The sequence below is a fragment of the Temnothorax longispinosus genome, chromosome 1 (genome assembly GCF_030848805.1).
Source record: "Temnothorax longispinosus isolate EJ_2023e chromosome 1, Tlon_JGU_v1, whole genome shotgun sequence".
Classification (NCBI taxonomy): Eukaryota; Metazoa; Arthropoda; class Insecta; order Hymenoptera; family Formicidae; genus Temnothorax; species Temnothorax longispinosus.
This window is the reverse complement of record NC_092358.1, coordinates 131,414-150,486: the sequence shown is the minus strand read 5'-3', so window position 1 is coordinate 150,486 and position 19,073 is coordinate 131,414. Positions and strand designations below refer to the sequence as shown.

General features: G+C 36.0%; 5 protein-coding genes across 7 annotated transcripts in view; 1 reads left to right on the top strand and 4 right to left on the bottom strand.

The window, feature by feature from the left end:
• Positions 1–19,073, top strand: part of LOC139814054 (uncharacterized) — a 68,418-nt gene that overhangs the window by 42,604 nt on the left and 6,741 nt on the right. The window contains exons 3-4 of the mRNA XM_071780019.1: positions 14,558–14,656; positions 15,097–15,160. The gene's annotated coding sequence lies outside the window, so the exon portion shown is untranslated. The remainder of the gene's footprint in view (positions 1–14,557; positions 14,657–15,096; positions 15,161–19,073) is intronic.
• On the bottom strand, positions 1,949–4,561 carry LOC139808172 (mpv17-like protein). Of its 2 annotated transcripts, none has more exons than XM_071769869.1 (4): positions 3,898–4,561; positions 2,861–3,132; positions 2,584–2,715; positions 1,949–2,513 (listed from the first exon to the last, which is right to left on the bottom strand). In XM_071769869.1, exons 2-4 carry the CDS (start codon positions 3,116–3,118, stop codon positions 2,274–2,276), a joined length of 630 nt encoding a protein of 209 aa, XP_071625970.1. In that variant the 5' UTR covers positions 3,119–3,132; positions 3,898–4,561; the 3' UTR covers positions 1,949–2,273. The 2 variants fall into 2 exon arrangements, with proteins under 2 accessions (XP_071625970.1, XP_071625960.1); XM_071769859.1 differs by having other exon boundaries at positions 4,077–4,558.
• LOC139808168 (transcription factor E2F5) lies at positions 4,715–7,900 on the bottom strand. Its single transcript, XM_071769844.1, has 7 exons — positions 7,614–7,900; positions 7,151–7,260; positions 6,787–7,057; positions 6,221–6,450; positions 5,855–5,961; positions 5,720–5,767; positions 4,715–5,482 (listed from the first exon to the last, which is right to left on the bottom strand). Exons 1-7 carry the CDS (start codon positions 7,719–7,721, stop codon positions 5,367–5,369), a joined length of 990 nt encoding a protein of 329 aa, XP_071625945.1. The 5' UTR covers positions 7,722–7,900; the 3' UTR covers positions 4,715–5,366.
• On the bottom strand, positions 8,018–14,063 carry Taf2 (TATA-box binding protein associated factor 2). 2 transcript variants are annotated; one of them, XM_071769830.1, is made up of 18 exons: positions 13,888–14,063; positions 13,371–13,587; positions 13,078–13,294; positions 12,596–12,834; positions 12,297–12,518; positions 12,005–12,218; positions 11,683–11,934; positions 11,387–11,595; positions 11,057–11,296; positions 10,713–10,962; positions 10,503–10,643; positions 10,231–10,421; positions 9,939–10,150; positions 9,647–9,866; positions 9,405–9,558; positions 9,150–9,314; positions 8,894–9,070; positions 8,018–8,785 (listed from the first exon to the last, which is right to left on the bottom strand). In XM_071769830.1, exons 1-18 carry the CDS (start codon positions 13,931–13,933, stop codon positions 8,543–8,545), a joined length of 3,609 nt encoding a protein of 1,202 aa, XP_071625931.1. In that variant the 5' UTR covers positions 13,934–14,063; the 3' UTR covers positions 8,018–8,542. The 2 variants fall into 2 exon arrangements, with proteins under 2 accessions (XP_071625931.1, XP_071625921.1); XM_071769820.1 differs by having other exon boundaries at positions 9,150–9,329; positions 13,888–14,062.
• Positions 15,363–18,141, bottom strand: LOC139814010 (uncharacterized). The gene has a single exon (XM_071779973.1). The coding sequence runs from the start codon at positions 17,633–17,635 to the stop codon at positions 16,421–16,423; it is 1,215 nt and encodes a 404-aa protein (XP_071636074.1). The 5' UTR covers positions 17,636–18,141; the 3' UTR covers positions 15,363–16,420.

Genomic DNA, 19,073 nt, shown 5'->3' with positions numbered 1-19,073 from the left:
AAAATATAATTCCAACTTTCATCAAGAAGACTATATAGAAGATTTACTTCGGGCAGAATAATGATTATTTTTTTATATATAACATTGAATATATCTCGATGTACTCGCAATTAATTTATTCTGTTACTTTTATATTTTTTAAAAATTAAAAAAATTAATTTAATCAGTTTTTGAAAAGGATTTTAAGCATCTAATTGTAAGTGACGTGTGTACATTTGAGATTTTTGCTCGCAAATTATTAGATAGAAATTTGAAATTATAATTGTCAAATAATAAATAGATAAATGTTTGTCAGATGTAAATACAATATGAAAAAGTCAAAAAGCCAAATACCAACAAATAAAAGTTGTGTTATCGTTGAAATGTTTTAAACACAGAATAATTTAATTTATTGAAAAAAACTTAGTATAGTTGAAACGTCCAGAATGTTTTGTCTACCCTTGTACAATAAACTATAGAAGCTAGGTTTTAACAGTACTATTTTTTGACTGCGGTCGGATTCACGCTCACACCACTGTAAGCATCGCTCTATATCTTCGTTTGATATTCGATGTGCAACGAAGACAGAATGATGCTTACAACGCTGTGAGCGTGAATCGGACCGCTGCCTTTATTTCCTCGTATTTAGCCTTTTAATTTTTTATATATATAAATTTTCGTTCCTGAGTTTTTAAATAATAAATGGACCGAGAGAGAAAAGTGAAAATATAGAATAGATAAAGAATCTCTGATTGGATTTCTAAAACAAATTATTAATATAATTATTAATAAAATTGTTTCATTTATTTATCAATAATAATAATCTTGTCTTTTTTGTATAACTTCAAATTTTGTTCTACGTTCGGAACGCTATGTATTAATATTTCAAAATTATTAAATCTTTCATTTTCCATCTCTCATTTTGTCAACTCACGCGGCAACAATAAGAAACAAAACATGTCAATTGATTTAAAAAACATATTTAAAATGAAAATGTACAATCCACATGAGAATAGATAATCTCGACGAAATAAAATGAAATTTAATTATGTTTTGTCTTTCAAAATTCATATAGATATATATAAGAATATATATCTTCAACGAGAGATAAATAATTAATTATTATTGCTTTTAACGACTTACTTTGTATATTACAATTGTGTGCTGATTAAAATACTGTTCTTTGCAGCAGTTATGCGTTGTCGCCACGAAAGCCGTTATTATCAGGAATAGCTCAGCGTAATTGCCGTTTTGCCATCTCGAAAGATTATCGAATACTGACTACAATGCCAACCTCTGATGTTTTGATAGATGTCATGTAAATACAGTGCCTCACGGAACTGATAGACTCGTACCGTTACACATTTTTTTGAACATTTGTGGACAAAGATATCTAGAGGAAGATCATAGCTCATAAATATGTTTGTTTATACGTTAATATTGTGAAGTTATTTTGTCAGTTACACTTTTAAATTAGTCGGATTTAAATCACTTGTATAATACATTTATCATTTTTAATTAAATTTTCATCTTGCGCTAAAATAATTACACAATGCACAATTAATCCCACTCAATATGTATACTTTTACACTTGTATACAAATATTATTATTTTATTATTATTTTAATATGACATACGCTATTGGAAAGTGAATATCGAGGGAAAAACTTGAGGATAAGGAGAATACACATATATATGGACATGCAATTAAATAATAAAGTTAAATTATTTGTGAGTATCAGGATCTTCTAGATGCTTATGCAATTTAATGACCGCCACTTCCTTACATTTTTCATTACCAACAATGCACGCCCATTTCATGGCTTTTAGTCTATTCAGTTTTATAAAATCATCTTCATTACGTTTTTCTTCAAATCCTATGTTATTAAGAAACTCATTGAAGATTCCTGTGTATAATTTCTAACGCACCACAGGGAAGATTAAATAACAACAAATCCGATGTGATAAATCTCGTCTAAAATTTTATTTTCATTTTTTATATTTAACATTATTATCAATCTTAACAATTGTGTCAAATATATTATTGTCAATCATGCTATTTTCACTTAAAAAGATCGGAATATATTAAAAAAATTTTTTTAAATATTATTAATATATTAATCATGTCATAACAAATTCCTGCAGAAATAAAAGTAATACTTTTGTACTGTGAATATCACAGATAATCATAAGTAAATCCCGTGTCACAACTGTATAAAATATAAATATAGTTCCAATTGCAAGACCTATGTACAAATAAATTAATCTAACAGCATGTCAATTTCCTAAAACTTTCATCGTAGTAGAGGAATCTGCATATGACCGGCTCTCTCGTTGGCTTGCGCTTTATCCGTTATCATCTTGGAATTAACATTATCTGCCAGCTCCTGCTTCCGCTTCCCTTCGATAGATTTCATATATGCAAGGAAACATGTCCAGACTAAACTGCATACGCTGACGTACACAACACGATTTCGCTCCGGGATTAGGATAAAATTGATAGTTTGTAGAATTGGCCATACGCAAATGGCAATCTAGGAGGAAAATAATCTCTCATTAATCCGCTTAATCTCAAATTTAAGAACACGTTTATCGAGGATATACCTTGTATGTCGGCCAAAACTTAATTTTGACCTCGTCAACGCATTCCGAAACTGGCTTTAATTCAAGAAGGCTCATGCCAAAGAAGAAGGAACACATAGCTGCGGGGCCGTACGTAACTTGTTCAATCAAAGCCTGCAATTATTATCCAGTGTTATTTCGTTATCATTTAGTTTCCATCAAGCCATTTTTTAAATAAATCAATTTGTCATACAAAATTGTGTAATTTAAACTGTTCAATTTTCGTTATACATATACATGTATATACATATATATACACCTTAGTGATTGCAGACTTCAAATTCGCCTTCGGCCAGAAATAAGACGCGCATCTCAGCCAGCAGTACAGTGTGGGTGCTACGTAAAGACTGCCGAATAGACTGAATCGCACGGCCTCCGCGTAATTAAACTCTTCTTTCCCCATTATCTTTTGTTGTAACAGACACGCGGAGGGCCATATAATCGAGTAGGATGCCATGCCTCGAACAATCGGGTATTTCTGCGAGATCTCGCGGAATTTTACGAATATGGTGCGCATTGTCGATGCGTAGGCTGCAAAAACATACAGATATTTAAAATCATCATTTTACACTTTATTAATAGTAACAAATAAGAAAAGCAATATTATATTATTGAAGTACTACATCAATAATATAGTCTAGATAAATTTTTGTGATTATAAAATAGGGCCCAATAAACCCGAGATAATTGAAGGATACAAACATTATCGACCGTCGACATATCTACACAATTTACAACTCGATCATCATAATAATACAATTATAATATTATAAATAAATTATTCATATTTTCCCCGAACCAAGCGTGCTAGCACGACAGCGCACGCTGTGCTCAGCATGTCTATTATATAGGTATACTTATAATTCATAAGCAAGCATACATATTTACAACGCAAACCTCCATAAGATCGATTTTTATTTTGTCAATGTCAAAAATATTCGGGAAAAATTATAGCTTTTGAATAGCGCAATGAACGATTTAAATGCAGTTTAGGAAAAATATTGTACAATTAACTCGATAAAAAAAATAATAATAAAAAGTTACTGAAATGATACTGAAGAGATGTCCAAGTAAAACTGCATTGTCAGTATGAATTTTACAAAATATCAGACAATCACTTGTTCAAGTCTTCGATCAAACTCTAATCAATTTAATCGACAATTAGTTCAGCTGGCAGAATTGTTACAGCAAAATTTCCGGTCGCACAATTCATCGTCCCTAATCTCTAACCTTATCTTCTATGAAACAAACAAAAAGAAATTAATAACTCTATTATCAATGTATTGCAGATGTTACCTGACAAATTAATTCGGAGCTGATCGGAGCTTAATCGAAATCACCCTGTTATCTCTTTGTCTATCGCGTGTCGACGATCGATTTGTTTTCCTAAAAATCTCGACATGACACACAAGTTTCGCAATTCTGGCAGTGCGTTACGTCACGGTTGTCGCTCCATGAAGCTTCGAGTCGGTTACCTTCCGCGGTGTCAGGGATAACGGACGTGGGAACACCGCAGAGTCACGCGACGTTCCTTCGGGAACGCGCTCACTGCGTTCAATTTTGACAGGCTGCGGCCGTTGCGTGCGTTATGCGTCGTGTGACGAAGCCGTTGCATCTGGGGGGATCTCGCGTGGTTCTCGTTGCGACGTGACGCGAGCGACTGGCCGAGTGCCCCCGACGTTGACGGAACACGTGCTGAGTGTGCTGACATGATGACGAAATTGGTCGATCCATTCTTATATGTCCTTGGTACACGTCATCCGCCGATACGGGCACGCTTTTCCGCTGCATCGGCCGCGTTGCACAATCGCTCATTTGCTGCGCACCTCTCTGGTAACGTAGAGAGCTCGACAAGAGAGATCGATAATATTATACTGATATCCGCGACGTATGTACGACTCGTCACAGAAAACGAAATGTCGGGGGTTTCTGCAGTCATATATTCAGATTCAGACAATATATAATCGGACATGACATATATATATATATATATATATATATATATATATATATATATATATATGAGCTGTATTATAAGAAATACAATTGACTTGATGAGCCTGCATGTCACGCGATAAAGGAGATATACTGTACACAAATATAAGCAGATGCATATGCGTTGCCAGTAGTAAAGATCTGGATACATATAATTCGTAAAATATTTTAAAAAATGTCGAACTCGCGCACGCTGTAGGTACGCAATACATTCATTCTAATCACGTTGCAGTATCTAGAATACATTAGGGATATGTGCATGCAAATTCTTACAAAAGTTCGACATCTGACGAGAGCTTGCTTAATAACATCGTGTTACATTTTTTGATTGTATACATATACATTCATTAATTTTTTTTTCATATTAAACGGAAAATTGTTGCAATGAACAATTTATATATTTTCGTCCAGTGATTCATGAAGCAAGCTTGTGAGCCAAGTTAAAAGCTACAAGGATAATCTCTCGTAGATCTATATATATATATATAAAAGATGCTTTTAAAACTTTGAATTACTCTCAGCAATGTACAAAATAAACAGCAATTAGAACGGTTGTAGGTATCTTCACAATGCCTCGCACTAGTTTTCCCGTATTTTCAATAATAAAAAAATACTGTATACTCTCAATGATTGTGATCCATTGGTTTCCCCTAAAATTATATGCACAAATTCTCCTTAATGATTTTACCAGATTTTCCCCCATTTCAAATTTGCATGCTGTTGGCACAGTCTTCATTTTGCAAATCGAAGCTACATCGATTCAACACTCATTAATGTCGAACACTCTTAATGTCAAATAAATCATAAACACCCTCATTCTCACTAAGATTGAAATGGTAATCTTTCTCTCCAGGGGGTGGACTTAATCTCATTAATGGTCCACAAACTGCAAATAAAATTTATACAGACATTAGATGTTCGATTGTTTAGGTGTGTACAAAAAGAAATATAAGAATAGTATTCACAGCCCGATCTTATATTCAAGATTGTCTTAAGTCTGATCGTGGACAGTCTTAAGATCTCATCCAGCAAGGGAAATGACCATATGGCATCTCGAGATCGTACTTAAAACGATCTTAAATATAAAATCGAACTATGAATATAGACTTAAAATTTGACTTACAGTCAGAATAGAATTGATCAAAGAACTCCAACTCTCTTTGGACAATATCTGTAATTAAAAATAATTAAGAACGTGGTTCAAAAACTTTACACTGAAATATATAATAAATAAATGCAAATCTCAAGAGTAAAATACCTGAGGTGCTGACATCCCGTAAAACTATCTTAGCTTCTATCAGTTCCGAATCTTCTTCTTCCTCTTCGTCAGTTATCGGATCTGGTTTAGTAGTGTTTTTTGGTGGCCTAATGTTGAAATAAATTTAATGTATTCCAATATAATTGTAATTTTGAGAAATAGATATAAAACGTAAAAATGTGCATTTTGTATCAAATAAATAGCTAAAGCTTGATAACTATTCATCCCCTTTACAAAATCAATTGCCAATTAGCAATTGTACTATTTGCTCTGTGCAGATCAGGAATATTATTTTATTATTCCTGATGCGATTAGAGCATACGCGGAGACTGTACATGTTTCTTTTTTTTTTTTATTTCCACTTACCTTCCAACTTTTCTCTTTGGTTTAACAATAACCTCTTCCTCTTTCTTTTCATCCTCCTCCTTTCCACGCTTTGTACCCTTGGATTCTTCTTTTAATCTCATTTCCAATTCCAACACTTTATTATCGTAAGTTTTAGCTAACTCAGGTTGGACCATGTACACTTTTATCTCTCCTGTATTACTTTTCAGGATCATGTTATAATTTATCACTCCATCGTCTTGAATGACAGTCTGCCAAATATGTAAAAAATAGAGATACATTAAAGACAAATGTATATCAAAGTAATTTGCATAAAATATTTTCTAAATGGGTATAACTTATTGATAAAGCAGTGGTGTATCAAGCAAAAGATCTGAGTTTGATGCTCAGATCTCGTTGTATCGTCCTTTGGAGAAATTTCCAAATAATAAGAACAATAAATAAGTTAAAAAAACAAGCTCAATCTTCCAGAATGGAGATTCGCTTATAACCCATAAAAGTTGTAATTATAATTAGTTTGGAAACTTCGGTCTATCCAGAGCTGCAACGCAATGAAACAACCATTTTCCAGATATCCTTTTGTATACCTTCAAGACATTTGGTACTGTGATCTCCATATCCGGTGGACCCTGTATCCCTAGCACGAACTGATCCGCAAAGGTCTCCTTAACATCCTCGTACGTAATATACGCATATTTCCTATTTCCAATGTCATTCTGTATATTCTTTATGCTCTGCTGTATCCACTGGGTATGGGTGTCCAACAGCTGTTCGTGATCCTCCAGCTTGCTGATCTCCTCCTTCAGGTCCGTCAGCTTCTCGCCAACCTCCTGAGTGTTGCAGCCAGGTCCCGCACCCCTATGAAACACAAATTTGCAAAGTAGTGGTGCACGTGGGGGCAGAGAGACAGAAATAGAGGCATTAAAACGAGAATAAAGGGGTGACACTTACTTCCATTGGATGCTGTTCTTGCTCTTCTTCTCTATGAGGCCGATACCCTCGAGGACGTTCGTGATGTCGTAGATGCGCCGTTTTTGTCGTACCTCCAGAAGATCCGCGGCCTGTAACGTGTCCGTATGTAGAGTAACCACATCGGTCGGTCGCCGCGGCGTCCCGCCGGGAGTTCCGCGGCCCGCGTTTCTTATAGGTTAAGGTGGCCATCGCGTGTTACGATGTTGTAACACCGTCGGCGCGTCGACCGCGCCGATCGCGGGGCCCGTAACCGCGCGGCGACGAACGGGAACGTCCGCGGAGCTGGGGAAACGGGCCCGGGGTCACGCACGACGGTCCCCCCGCGCCGCGCACTTCTTTCAAAATTCCCGCACCCCGAGTATGACGTGTAAGCCCGCGGTCACTTAACCTAGTACAGGTTAACTTTTGTCGATGGCCTCGCGAGGCCGCCGAGCGTACTCACGACTTTCAAATCCAGCACGCCGTCCTTCGCCTTCTGGAGCAGGGTCACGAAGCGGGTGGTCAGCAGCCCGAGAGACTTCTCGAATCGGCTCTGCTGATTATCTGCCATTATCTCGGTCGTTGCGAAAATTTTCAAAACTTGCTAGTCCCTTCGAAATTGCCGCAACGCCACGGACGCCATCCTAGCAAGCGCGCAACGGCTATTCAAATGTGAGCGCGCCTCTGGCGTCGGTAACGAACCCTGAATAACGAATCGGATAATTTATATCCGAACGGGATATATATCTGCGGATATTAATAAAATTTTTGGAAAATCACTCGTTCCGAGACTTATAATCGTGCACGCTTTTGGCAATTAGTAATAAAGATAAATTGTTATATGCCCAGGAAAAAACTGTAAAAAAATAATCGTCACTTGATCTTTATTATCGCATACCATTTGCCCTAAGATACTTACAATCCATTTTTTTTTATTTTTATGTAATAAAATGCGCTAATTAATGTCGTGAGATTTATTACTATGTACATATGGAATATTTATAATAAAATAAATATATATAATATTTATAAATATATACATTTCATATATATATATATATATATATATATATATATATATATATATATATATATATATGTATGTGTATATGTATGTATAGATATTGAAGATCATTTACACACGGCGTCATAAACGCTTTCGCACCTGGAGAAAGAGAAAGTGAAGATTCTAAGTGCAAAAAATACAAGCAACACGAACAGATCTTATTATTAGCTATTATTTAACCCGGACGCGACTATCTTGTGGCGAGAAGACGTTTATGACGCTGTGCGTACATCTTATTGCTTCATGATTAAATTGTATAGTCATACAAAATAAACAGAGGTGGTATTAAAAAATTTCAAATATTGTGTACCGATAACTAAACGTTCTTAAGGAAAAAGGAGTTCGTTGGTGACAGTTGGCTCTGGACTTTGACTAGAACTTGCAGAGCTGAGAGTTTCATCTTTAATCTTTAAAGCGGACGAATCCTTGTCCTTGCTTTTGTCCTTTTCCTTCTCTTTATCTTTACCCTTATCCTTATCCTTTTTCTCCTTATCCTTATTATGTTTGTGATCGTGTTTATGCTTATGCTTGTGCTTGTGTTTTTTCTTATCCTTCTTTTTCTTTTTACTCTGCAAAAACAACGGATGCGAGTTTAATATATATTTTATATTTCTGACACACATAAAAAAACATTGTTGTACAAAAATACTTTCTACTACTTGAAAAACCTCGTGTACCTTATTGCTGGAATCACTCTTCGGCTTGTGCTCTTCTGAATCCTTTTTAAACATCCCAGGCTCGAAGCCTACAGGACCAGGAGTTCCCATGATACCGGGCAGTGATGCGGAATTATCGCTATAATATTCAGATTTTACTTTTCCTTCACCAGGTATCGGAATTCCTCGTTCATCCACCTAAAAAACACAGCAACCGTAGATTTGATTCAACAACTTCACAAGGACAAAGAAAATGAGATAAGACTATTTTCCATACATTATTTGTTGTTTTTTGTCGTTTTAGTTCTGGTCCATGTTCCACTGGATTTGATGGACCCGGAGGATCTCTGTTGGGAGATGGTTTCCTCTTATTCGAAACAGGTAAGTTTTCAACTTCTTCGATCGACTCGTGTCTCACATGTTGTACCGGCGCAGTTTTCACCTGAGCAGAATACACCTGAGTAGAATTTAAAACGTTTGTTATAAAAAGAAGCTTTATAATCATCTAATAGATTACACAAATAAGTCTCACTTCGCGTTCTGGACTTGGCGGGCCAGCTTTCCTAGGCTTCGTAATCGCCACAATTTCAGGAATGGGAAGACAAAATGGGACTTTTATACCATACAAAGAATAGTATAAATCCACCAAATCGCAACGCAACTTTGCATCGTGCGACAACATGCCGCTGCAATTAGATAAAATTATATATGTTAATTAATTGACATGAAAGAAAAATAAGTTTTACAGGCGAGATTAAAGAAGAACTGCCGTACTTAATCAAGTTCCATATACGGTCAACTAGATCTGGTTTATCTAAGCGATGTTTATGGGCTCTCTCGAATGGCGGATTTTCCACCATCAGACGTACGAGTCTATGGCGTACACCGGGATGTGGATCCATTTCAGCCATATCTAATAAGAACTCCAAGTCTTCCCATTTGCCGTCGACACGAGTAAAATCGACCAAGGCTTCTAAAGCTGCGATTCGAACGTCTGGAAAATGTTGATTGATCATTAAGAATTCTGGCAATTCAGAAATATTGTTATTGAAATCTAGAATATTACCTATAAATTGCCCATATGCTGCGTATGCTCTGAAAAGATGAGGATTGCTTGGAAGGTGACCGAACTTTTGAAGGATACGTATAACTTTAAGACAAGCTACGCTGACGGTATATTTGTAGCAGGGTAATAATTTCTCTAAGTTTAAGTTTCTCGTGACCTCTTCTAAAATGGCCTTCGTGTCGACTGATAGAGAATCGGCCGTAATAGCCGTGCTGTAATGGTATACATTAAGAAATTTATCTCTTCGTCGGATTATTATGTCTTGTTATAAATAAAATTCGAATGTTCATACCCTTGTTGCACACTGATAACTGGTGTAACAGTCGCGCCAAGAGCTTCGATTAGCGCAGCTCTGTAATAGTTGTCGGAATATCTATTCTTGCTGTTGTCATTATACTTGAAAAGATCCATTAAAAAGGCTAACACTTCCGGTGGACAGATACCATGGGCATTGCGTAATCCTGCCATTGCGACTGGTATAGTCTGCACACAGATGTACAAAGGTTCAGAGAAAAGATATTACCAAATAATTCTGATGTAAGTACGTATTAACTCGCACTTAACCTTTTGTAGAAAATAATGTTGAAAATTCGAGAAATTGTTTTGCTTAATAATTCGTCGGCACGACGCAGATCCGAATAATTTTCTAAATATGGCCAACATCGCTGGTGGGCCTGACCATGTTGCTACCATTGCGTTTCCCACCTGTATGTACATATTTGTAAAATTGAATTAAATAAATTATTTTAATAATGGCGTTTAATAATGACTGACCTTTGTCAAGCAATTAGCAGCGCGAAGTCTGACTTTATAGTAACAATGTTCGTTCTCAATTGTATCGGTCAACGCTAATCGTGTGGCAGGTGTTGGATGATGCTGCAAAGCTTCGATCGCTTCCAATTGTGCGGTGACGTCTCTCTCGTGTCTCAATTGATATTGCCACTGATAATCAGGTTGTTCAATTTGCACAGCGCGCATGATTGTCATTTCAGGATCAAGTCTGATCCATAACACTGGAGAATCGCTGTAGATAAACCATAAATGTTTTTTTTTAATAATATATAATAAATTTACGTTTCTTGCATAATGTGTTGCAATAAGAATTATCGCGATCTTACTCCATAGCAGAAAGATCCATATCGACTTCCTCGCCGGTGCACAGCGGAATTTTCTTTTTCTTGTTTCTACGACTTTTACTGTGACATGTGATGTCCGCCCTGGCCATTGTACCTTCAATTTGTAATGTGTGCTTGAAAGTACCGTCCAGTTCTTGAATATTGACTACTAACGGGCCCACATATTTCCTAATCCCTCTTTGATGTGTAGTGTCTTGCCTAATTTCCAACTCTACTGTATTTCTGTAACATGTATATATGTATATGTGTTATTTTAATTTCCATAATATATAAGATAATAATAGATACAACTGAACTCAAGCAGAAAAGTACCTTTTTCTATTAAATACAAAACTTAAGCTAAATTTCGCATGTCCTCCCGTTCTCACCCATTGATCTATAAATACTGACATATCTTTCCCTGTTACAGTAAAGATTGCCTTGGCGAATACATTTGTACTAATCAACATGTGTGACCACAGGCCAGACTCTATTTTTTGTTGTGCGGCATTAGCTGCCAGAGACAATTGTTTATTGAATACCTATAAAACATTAAATACATAATTAGCTGTACAATCTACTATTATTTAGAAAATAAAAAAGATATATATATATATATGCATATTTACTTGAAGTAATAATTCTTGGCCGATCCTATGTTCCAGCATTCTCATGATTAGATGTGCTTTCTTGCGGAGAACTTGAATGTATCTTGGTGACATGGTATGTAAATTTTTAATAGGAAAATAAAATCCAGGATCGGGAGCTCGAGGGGCAGGCGCTGGAGTATTAGCCGCAATAGGTAACGGTGCTGGTGCTTGAGATGGATCTAATATTATACCACCGAACTGTTCTTCATATTTCACGACTTCTTGTAATTCCTACAAAAATTATATTAACCAAGATAATTAAATAAGTTGAAAAGGCATATCATGACTTATAGGTACTTACGGATTGAATCCATTCTCTGTATTCATTATTTCCAAAGCATTTTTTTGCATAGAGTCCTGTTAGATACGTGGAAATGCCCTTAGGTAACCACGTATCTGACCAATTTTGCATAGATATAAAACATCCAAAAAATTGTTCTGCAATCGCTTGCGCCATTGCTTTCTTAGTAATGTATACTTGATCTATAATTGCAGTAGAGTGTAATAAATTCGTACTGAAAGTAAACAACTCATCGTGAGTAAGTACAGCAGTGGAATTTAATTATATGTAAAACAAAAGAGATCATATTTACTTTAAAATGCTCATAGTAGCATAGGCATTAATGTCTTCATCTATCTCATCAACGAAGACCTGTTTGTAACAGGAATATGGATATCGATTCGACAAGGTTTCCTCATAAAATTCGAATGCTTCGTGCATGTATTTTGCGGATACTTTCAGAGATGACAAAAGTTGAGGCAGGCAGAAATGAGTCACCTCATGCATGTACGGATCCACAAAAATCTCAAAGGGTCTATAAAAAAAAAAGGAATTCACATTCATTATACTATAAATAACAAGATGTTGATTAACTTCCTTCTAATTGCTTACCCGACTGCTAGTGCAATGTTTGGAGCACACGCAGGAGTGTTGAGCACATAATGAAATGTTTTTCTACGCATGTCAGGTGTGTAGACCACTTCGATCAGATCTCCACAGGAGACTGCAGTCATCGAATCGTCAACAGTAAATTCTAATTTCCAAGTACATGGTTCAGCAAAACTATCCACACATGGAAACCATAATCTAGATGAATTTTCATAGCTGTATGTATACATGTGGGCACCTTTCTAAAAAAAAAAAAATATTATTATTAGTACAAAGAATTTCGTTTTAGAAAAATATTGCCATATTATTGCATCACAAGGATTGTAGATTATTAGTTTTAAAAAACGTAAAGCCAAAATTGCTTGGTATAAATATTAAATATTATTTACTGGAAAAAATTAGTTTTTTATGAAAAAAGATAGAAAATTATTGACATTATTGTCGGAATATAAAGAAAACTCTTTTGTTACAACACACTGACTTACCTCAGCTAGAGTTCCTTCGCAGTTTGGTACTACAAAATGCACTCCTCCTTGTGGCTGCTCCAAGGAAAACTCGATGCTAATCCTTAATCCTCGGCCTTCCGCAACCAAATGTGCTGCATCCGGTGGTATTTGAACCACTAATTCACCAGCGTTATTGTCGGGATCAACTTTTTGAGCTGCCGCTAGGTGCATATTAGAGAAAAATTCCAGGGACCGTCTGCAATAAAATTGATAATCAGTCTATTAACAACCTCGAGTATCAACCGTGAGCTATCGAGAAGAGATTTGCTTACTGTTTACTATCTCCCTGGCAGATATCCAGAAATGGATCAAAGTATTGGAAAGGAGCTTCATAGGTGTCATTTAAACACACTCTGTATATCCTGCATTGTTTAGCATTAAGTTTCACTAGCCTGAGAGTGTCTCGCAGAGGTATAATCGTCAACTCGACAAAACCAATAATGCTTTTTCTTTGAAAACTTATTCCAGTTAAGCTTAATATTTGATGAGCTGTAATATAAATTGCATTGAAATGCATTAATTATTTCAATAAAAATGATAATATGTCAAATTGATACATGAATCTAACTTCTGAAACATAACCTCAAAACATAATATCAAAAAACGCAATTTTTACTTATACTCCAGAACATGTTACAATGCATGCATTATCCTCAGTTAAATAACCGTAATAAAAAATATAGAATAAATAAATAAAATTCCAGCGAACGTTAATAAAAATTGAAACGATGGACAGAAATATAACCAGCAAAGATGACTGTTAAATGAAGACGTGACCGTTTTTCTTACTTAATTTATATGGACGGCTGTTATCGCCAGTTTTTTCCTTCTTCATGTTTCTATTTATTTATTTACAACTATCCACAGAGAAAGATAAAGCACAGAACAACACGAAACGCCATGCTAAGCACGCTACAGTTAACCACACAACTCACAACCACAAGGAATGACGATTGACGAGTCACTGACCACTGCTGACACATACATGGATGGAAGAACACACGCACACACACACCACACACACATCTATAATATACACATATACACACATGTATACATATATAATATATGTGATGTGTTTGGTGCAGTGTTTCTCTCTGATATTAAATATTGTATAAGCTTATTGTTTTAAATAAAGATCTAAAAAAGATATAAAAATAAAATTTAATTGCATATATTTTTAGTTAATCAACTGTGCGCTTTTATTAATAGCCATCCATTTGACTCACGCAGTGTACAATTTCAACATACATATATTTAATTTAGTATGTAAGACCGTGATCGCTATATAAGGCAAGCGTATAGCATTTAATTGTTAAAACAAGAAAAATGCGTAAACGCGAATATAGGAACGGAACGCGTGATGCATCCGCGCCGCTCTTATTACGTGAAGTTGACCGCGCTGGAGACGAAGACAAAGTGCCTCCGCCATATTGATGACGTACTCCTTCTTTTGCAGAACGCGCGGAGGCGTGGCGGACTCAGAACTGACAGAACGGATCGGCCGGCGCGGCGGCCCTGGAACCTGGAACGAGCGGCGTCGCGACTCGTTTAATTGGTAAGAGTAACCTTTATTAATCTTGCATGCATTATTTAACGCAGCACCTATCGCGCATAGTATAGATTCAGCGCTCGGTATAATGATTTGTAAAAATACGTATTTCAGTATACTTATTCGGTCGAAAGCGCGTTGCGTCGCGCCGGCAATCGCGAAAGTGACGATCGTATTTTCCCATGTCGCGAATATCGCGTATATCTGCCAAACATATTAGTACGTTTATTCGGTAGAATGCGAAATAATGATCGTAATCATAAGCGAGCGTATATAGTATTAATTTTGATTTTCGAAATTCGGAAAATTCGACGTGATCGCGAAGTTGAGAGCGGGACGCGTATAGTGACGTCATGGCACTCTTGTCTTGGCTTGGCGCGAAAAGTTTCCCGTGCGGGGGATGACGCGTCTCCGCCATATTGATGACGTTCTCTTTCCATTTCCAGATCGCGGCGGACACGGGAAAGGACCGGCTCCGGAACGAGTGGCGTCGCGAGAGTTATTTAATCGGTAAGAGTAAGCTTTACTAATCTTGCATGCATTATTTAACGCAGCGCCTATCGCGTACTGCCGTTAATATCGATTTAGCGCTCGGGGTGTAGACATTTCTCAAAAATAAGTATTTCGCGGTACTTGTTCGGTCGCAGGCGGGTTGCGCGGACAGTCACGGACGATTAGTATTTCCCATTGTCGCCGCGAATATCGTGGATAATTATCAAAAACATTAATTCGCCTATTCGCTAGAGTACAAAATAACATATAAGTATTAAAAGTACAACATGTAGAAAAGGCAAATTTTAAAAGTAAAATATTTATTAACCATTGTTAGCGTATACATAAGAATATTTAAGACGCTTGTAAAATACTGCCTACACTGTTAAAAGGATGAAATTTAAACCAATACCTTGTGTGTTAAATAACATTTTGTTATTTTTAACTACTATGCATGTATGTCGAGATTTATTACTTTAACACAAAACAGTATTATTTTGACTCGATTAGTTAATTTAATTAATTATTTCTTATTTTTCTTCTATTTCTTATTTCTCTTCTTAATTTAATTAAGTTAACGACATATTGAGTAAGAGCAGTGGCGACCTATAGGAATTGTTGAAAATGATTCAAATTGAGTATAATTTGACACTACGAATTTAACAGTGTAGACACATGTCTAAAAGACGTCGTAAAGATGCTTCAAGACTTTTTTTCAGACACATATGTGTAAATGACTGTCCAGCTTAAGCTTAATTAAAAATTTTACAAAGACGTTAATGAGGCGAAGGCATATTTATATAAACGGATAATACATATCTACTATGTTTCAAGTTCTTTTCATGTAAATTTTAATTATTATTAAAATAAAATGTATATTTATTATTTATGTTTTTGTTAGTTATACGCGTTTGCATTACTTTCTTTGAATTGAATATTATTGCGATATTGAAGTTTTTAACTATAATATACAATTTTATCCATAATATATTGCACAAGACACTATAAAGTCGAACGTGATTCAATATATTTCGCCTCTAATTACACCTGCAACTCGGTCTTTGTATTATAATGTAACTACTATTTTTCGTATAGAAATGACAACGAGAAAGAGACAACAATATTTAGAAAATAAATCCTTTGCCTTTAATATAATTACGAATCTATATTAAATTACTTGATCACCTGATCACTTAAAAATCTTTTGACATATATACTTCATAGTTATTAATCGATATAAATTGTATTTTATATGCATTTTATGTGAATTATCTATCATTATAAAATATGTTTCAAGCAGCCAAGATCTCTAAGATGCAGCAATATATCAGCAAGTATTTTACATACTTCGTCTCCGCCGGCATATTTTTGCTTCTTTGCACTTCCCAACGAGCCTAGACTAATTATGTCTTGTACTATCACTTCTGGTTTAAGATATCCTAACATTGCCGGTAAAAAATAGGATGCAACAATAAAACCGAAGAGAGCGCCCCTCCTAAAATCGTCCAACAGAGCGTTATATGAATATTTCTCAATGTCTTGAACGCCAGCGTCCAGCAAATACTCCATCAACGCGTCGTGATAAGCCCGCAAGATGTCGAAAAATTTCTCTCGTATCTCTTCAATCGAGCAACAGTTGTAGAGATACGTGGAGAGATCGACGACAGGCGTCGAATATCTAATAACTGCGAAATCGATCAGCATCGCGCAATATCGTCCACCCTCATCCGCCTTGAAGAGAATGTTGCTCAATAGAAAATCGCCGTGGCACATCGTGGCCAGAGGTTCAACCGGCTTTATTATCTTCATTATCACTTCGTCAAACGCGTTCGTGAAGCAGGCTTCCATCCTGTCGCAGAAAGCTGCATCGTGGCCTTGTCTGCGGAGATATTCCAACGATCGCGTCGCCTTAACATTGGAATGAACTACAAACACGTTTCCTACTTCCCATCTAGACTCTTGCAATCGCGCCACGACGTCAAAGAACTTTTCCCGCTGTAATTCCTTCATAACGTACCCTTTCCCGTGAAATCGTCCTAACTCGCGCATCGCCGCCAACGTGTACTCGAAAGGAGCGTTGTGCAGGTACGAGCAAGAATGATATCCTCGTTCGTTAACGTTCTCCAGGGCGATCACGAAATCGGTGGGCGACCGTTTTTCGGCGTAGTAACATCTTGCGTAAAAATGCATCTCGTTCGGTTGGACGTACGTTCGATAGAACAGAATCTCGTTGTCAAATTGAAGATCGATGCGAGTTATGTAGATGAAGTTCTTCATGGGTCTCTTTAGCACCATAGACAATTCCTCGTTCTGATCGTTTGTTTTATTCTTAAACTGCAGGCGTACGTAATACATGGTTGTCATTATAAAGTTGATAGATTTGGAGATTTCGTATCGAGCTTTATCAACGTCCAATCCAAGATTCTCGATGATCCTCGCCATCACCTGGTCGATCCATCTCTGAGAATCTTCGACGTGGGAGGCGTGGGACATTTTCTTCGAATATGCGATTCGTGTAAATTAATGATAAAATTTGGATTGTTGATCTAGGAGAGTTTGTTGCCTCGACAGCTCGAACAGTACTAACGTATAGTGGTTTCCCGTAAAAACCATTAATCGGTTTGCTTTGCTAGATTTGCTTTTCTGCTGCCGCGTGCATATCTGACGCGACGCACGATCGTATTTTTTGACGACCAGCTAGTTTTGTCTTATATAAATAAGCATAAAATCGTTATAAAGAGTGGGAAACTGACAATGCATATCACACAATGTTACAAAAATAATCGAGCCACATATATCAATACATTATGCAAATACAATGTCAAAAGATAGTGCCTTTTATCAGCTGTTTACTATAGTACCCCAAATAACACTGAATATAATTTCACAGAGATTTTGTTTTAAGGAATACATACAGAAAAATAAATACATGAAGAATTTCTGAGAAGAATTAACCACATATCCGTTCTAAATAAGTATTTCTCAAAAGTTCATACAATAAAAACTCCCATAGTACTGAGAATACTTAAAAAATTCATGAGGAATATGCATGTACAAATCCTATCTTATTTTCCCGTCAAATTCGGGTAATCTCGTTGGATATAGGTACTCTTTGCTATTCGGTATCCAGACCTTATTATGTTAGTTACAGTTATGTCCGTGTTATATCCGCGGTATTATCGTATAAGACAGAGAAAATCGATATGAAGAGATTGATATTAATGCATATCATAATGTATCAAAAATAATCGAGCCACATATATCAATACAATATGCAAATATAATGTCAAAAGATAATGCACGTGCCTATTATTAGCTGTTCATTATACATATTTAAGATTGATATTAATGCATATCATAATGTATCAAAAATAATCGAGCCACATATATCAATACAATATGCAAATACAATGTCAAAAGATAATGCACGTGCCTATTATTAGCTGTTCATTATACATATTTAAAATACTATGACGGACTGTGGTGATGAAGTCACGAGCATGCGTCAAATGCTTGAAATCGTTTCCGTAAAACGACTGACAAAAATTGTTAAAAAACACGAGCATGCAGTATTTGCTACTCAAAGTACAGAAATTGTATAATCGCGAAGTTATTGAGAGCAGGATGTTAGAATTACATTATTTCATATAGGTTTCACGTAAGTTAACGCCAGGAGAGGATGTTACGTATTAATTGTTTTTCAAGATAAAAGTTATTTGAGTGTACCAAGTGGAGAGACTTTATCGGCAGTACCACAAAATGTTTATGCCAAAGTAGTTTCTACTTTGAAAATGGGTGCGAGTGGCGTATCAAGCAGTCCAGCAAAATGTTGGCGTGGCCAAATTTCTTGCACAGTTCATTCTTTCCTTTTTTTTCTTTTCACATTGGAGAAAAAAGAGAAAAGATGAACTGTACAAGAAGTTGATTTAAA

What these genes read in the sequence shown, in the direction of transcription:
- LOC139808172 (XM_071769869.1), bottom strand. Translation starts at nt 3,118, where the DNA reads ATGCGCACCATATTCGTAAAATTCCGCGAGATCTCGCAGAAATACCCG. An exon ending in TGAAGTCTGCAATCACTAAG is followed by an intron (nt 2,716 to 2,860) that starts GTGTATATATAT and finishes TAATAATTGCAG; the next exon opens with GCTTTGATTGAACAAGTTAC. An exon ending in AGTTTTGGCCGACATACAAG is followed by an intron (nt 2,514 to 2,583) that starts GTATATCCTCGA and finishes TTTTCCTCCTAG; the next exon opens with ATTGCCATTTGCGTATGGCC.
- Taf2 (XM_071769820.1), bottom strand. Translation starts at nt 13,933, where the DNA reads ATGAAGAAGGAAAAAACTGGCGATAACAGCCGTCCATATAAATTAA. An exon ending in AGCATATGGGCAATTTATAG is followed by an intron (nt 9,867 to 9,938) that starts GTAATATTCTAG and finishes AACATTTTCCAG; the next exon opens with ACGTTCGAATCGCAGCTTTA. An exon ending in CGCCAAGTCCAGAACGCGAA is followed by an intron (nt 9,330 to 9,404) that starts GTGAGACTTATT and finishes AATTCTACTCAG; the next exon opens with GTGTATTCTGCTCAGGTGAA.
- LOC139814010 (XM_071779973.1), bottom strand. Translation starts at nt 17,635, where the DNA reads ATGTCCCACGCCTCCCACGTCGAAGATTCTCAGAGATGGATCGACCAG.
- LOC139808168 (XM_071769844.1), bottom strand. Translation starts at nt 7,721, where the DNA reads ATGGCAGATAATCAGCAGAGCCGATTCGAGAAGTCTCTCGGGCTGCTG. An exon ending in CAGTACCAAATGTCTTGAAG is followed by an intron (nt 6,451 to 6,786) that starts GTATACAAAAGG and finishes CATATTTGGCAG; the next exon opens with ACTGTCATTCAAGACGATGG. An exon ending in ACGGGATGTCAGCACCTCAG is followed by an intron (nt 5,768 to 5,854) that starts GTATTTTACTCT and finishes TTTTAATTACAG; the next exon opens with ATATTGTCCAAAGAGAGTTG.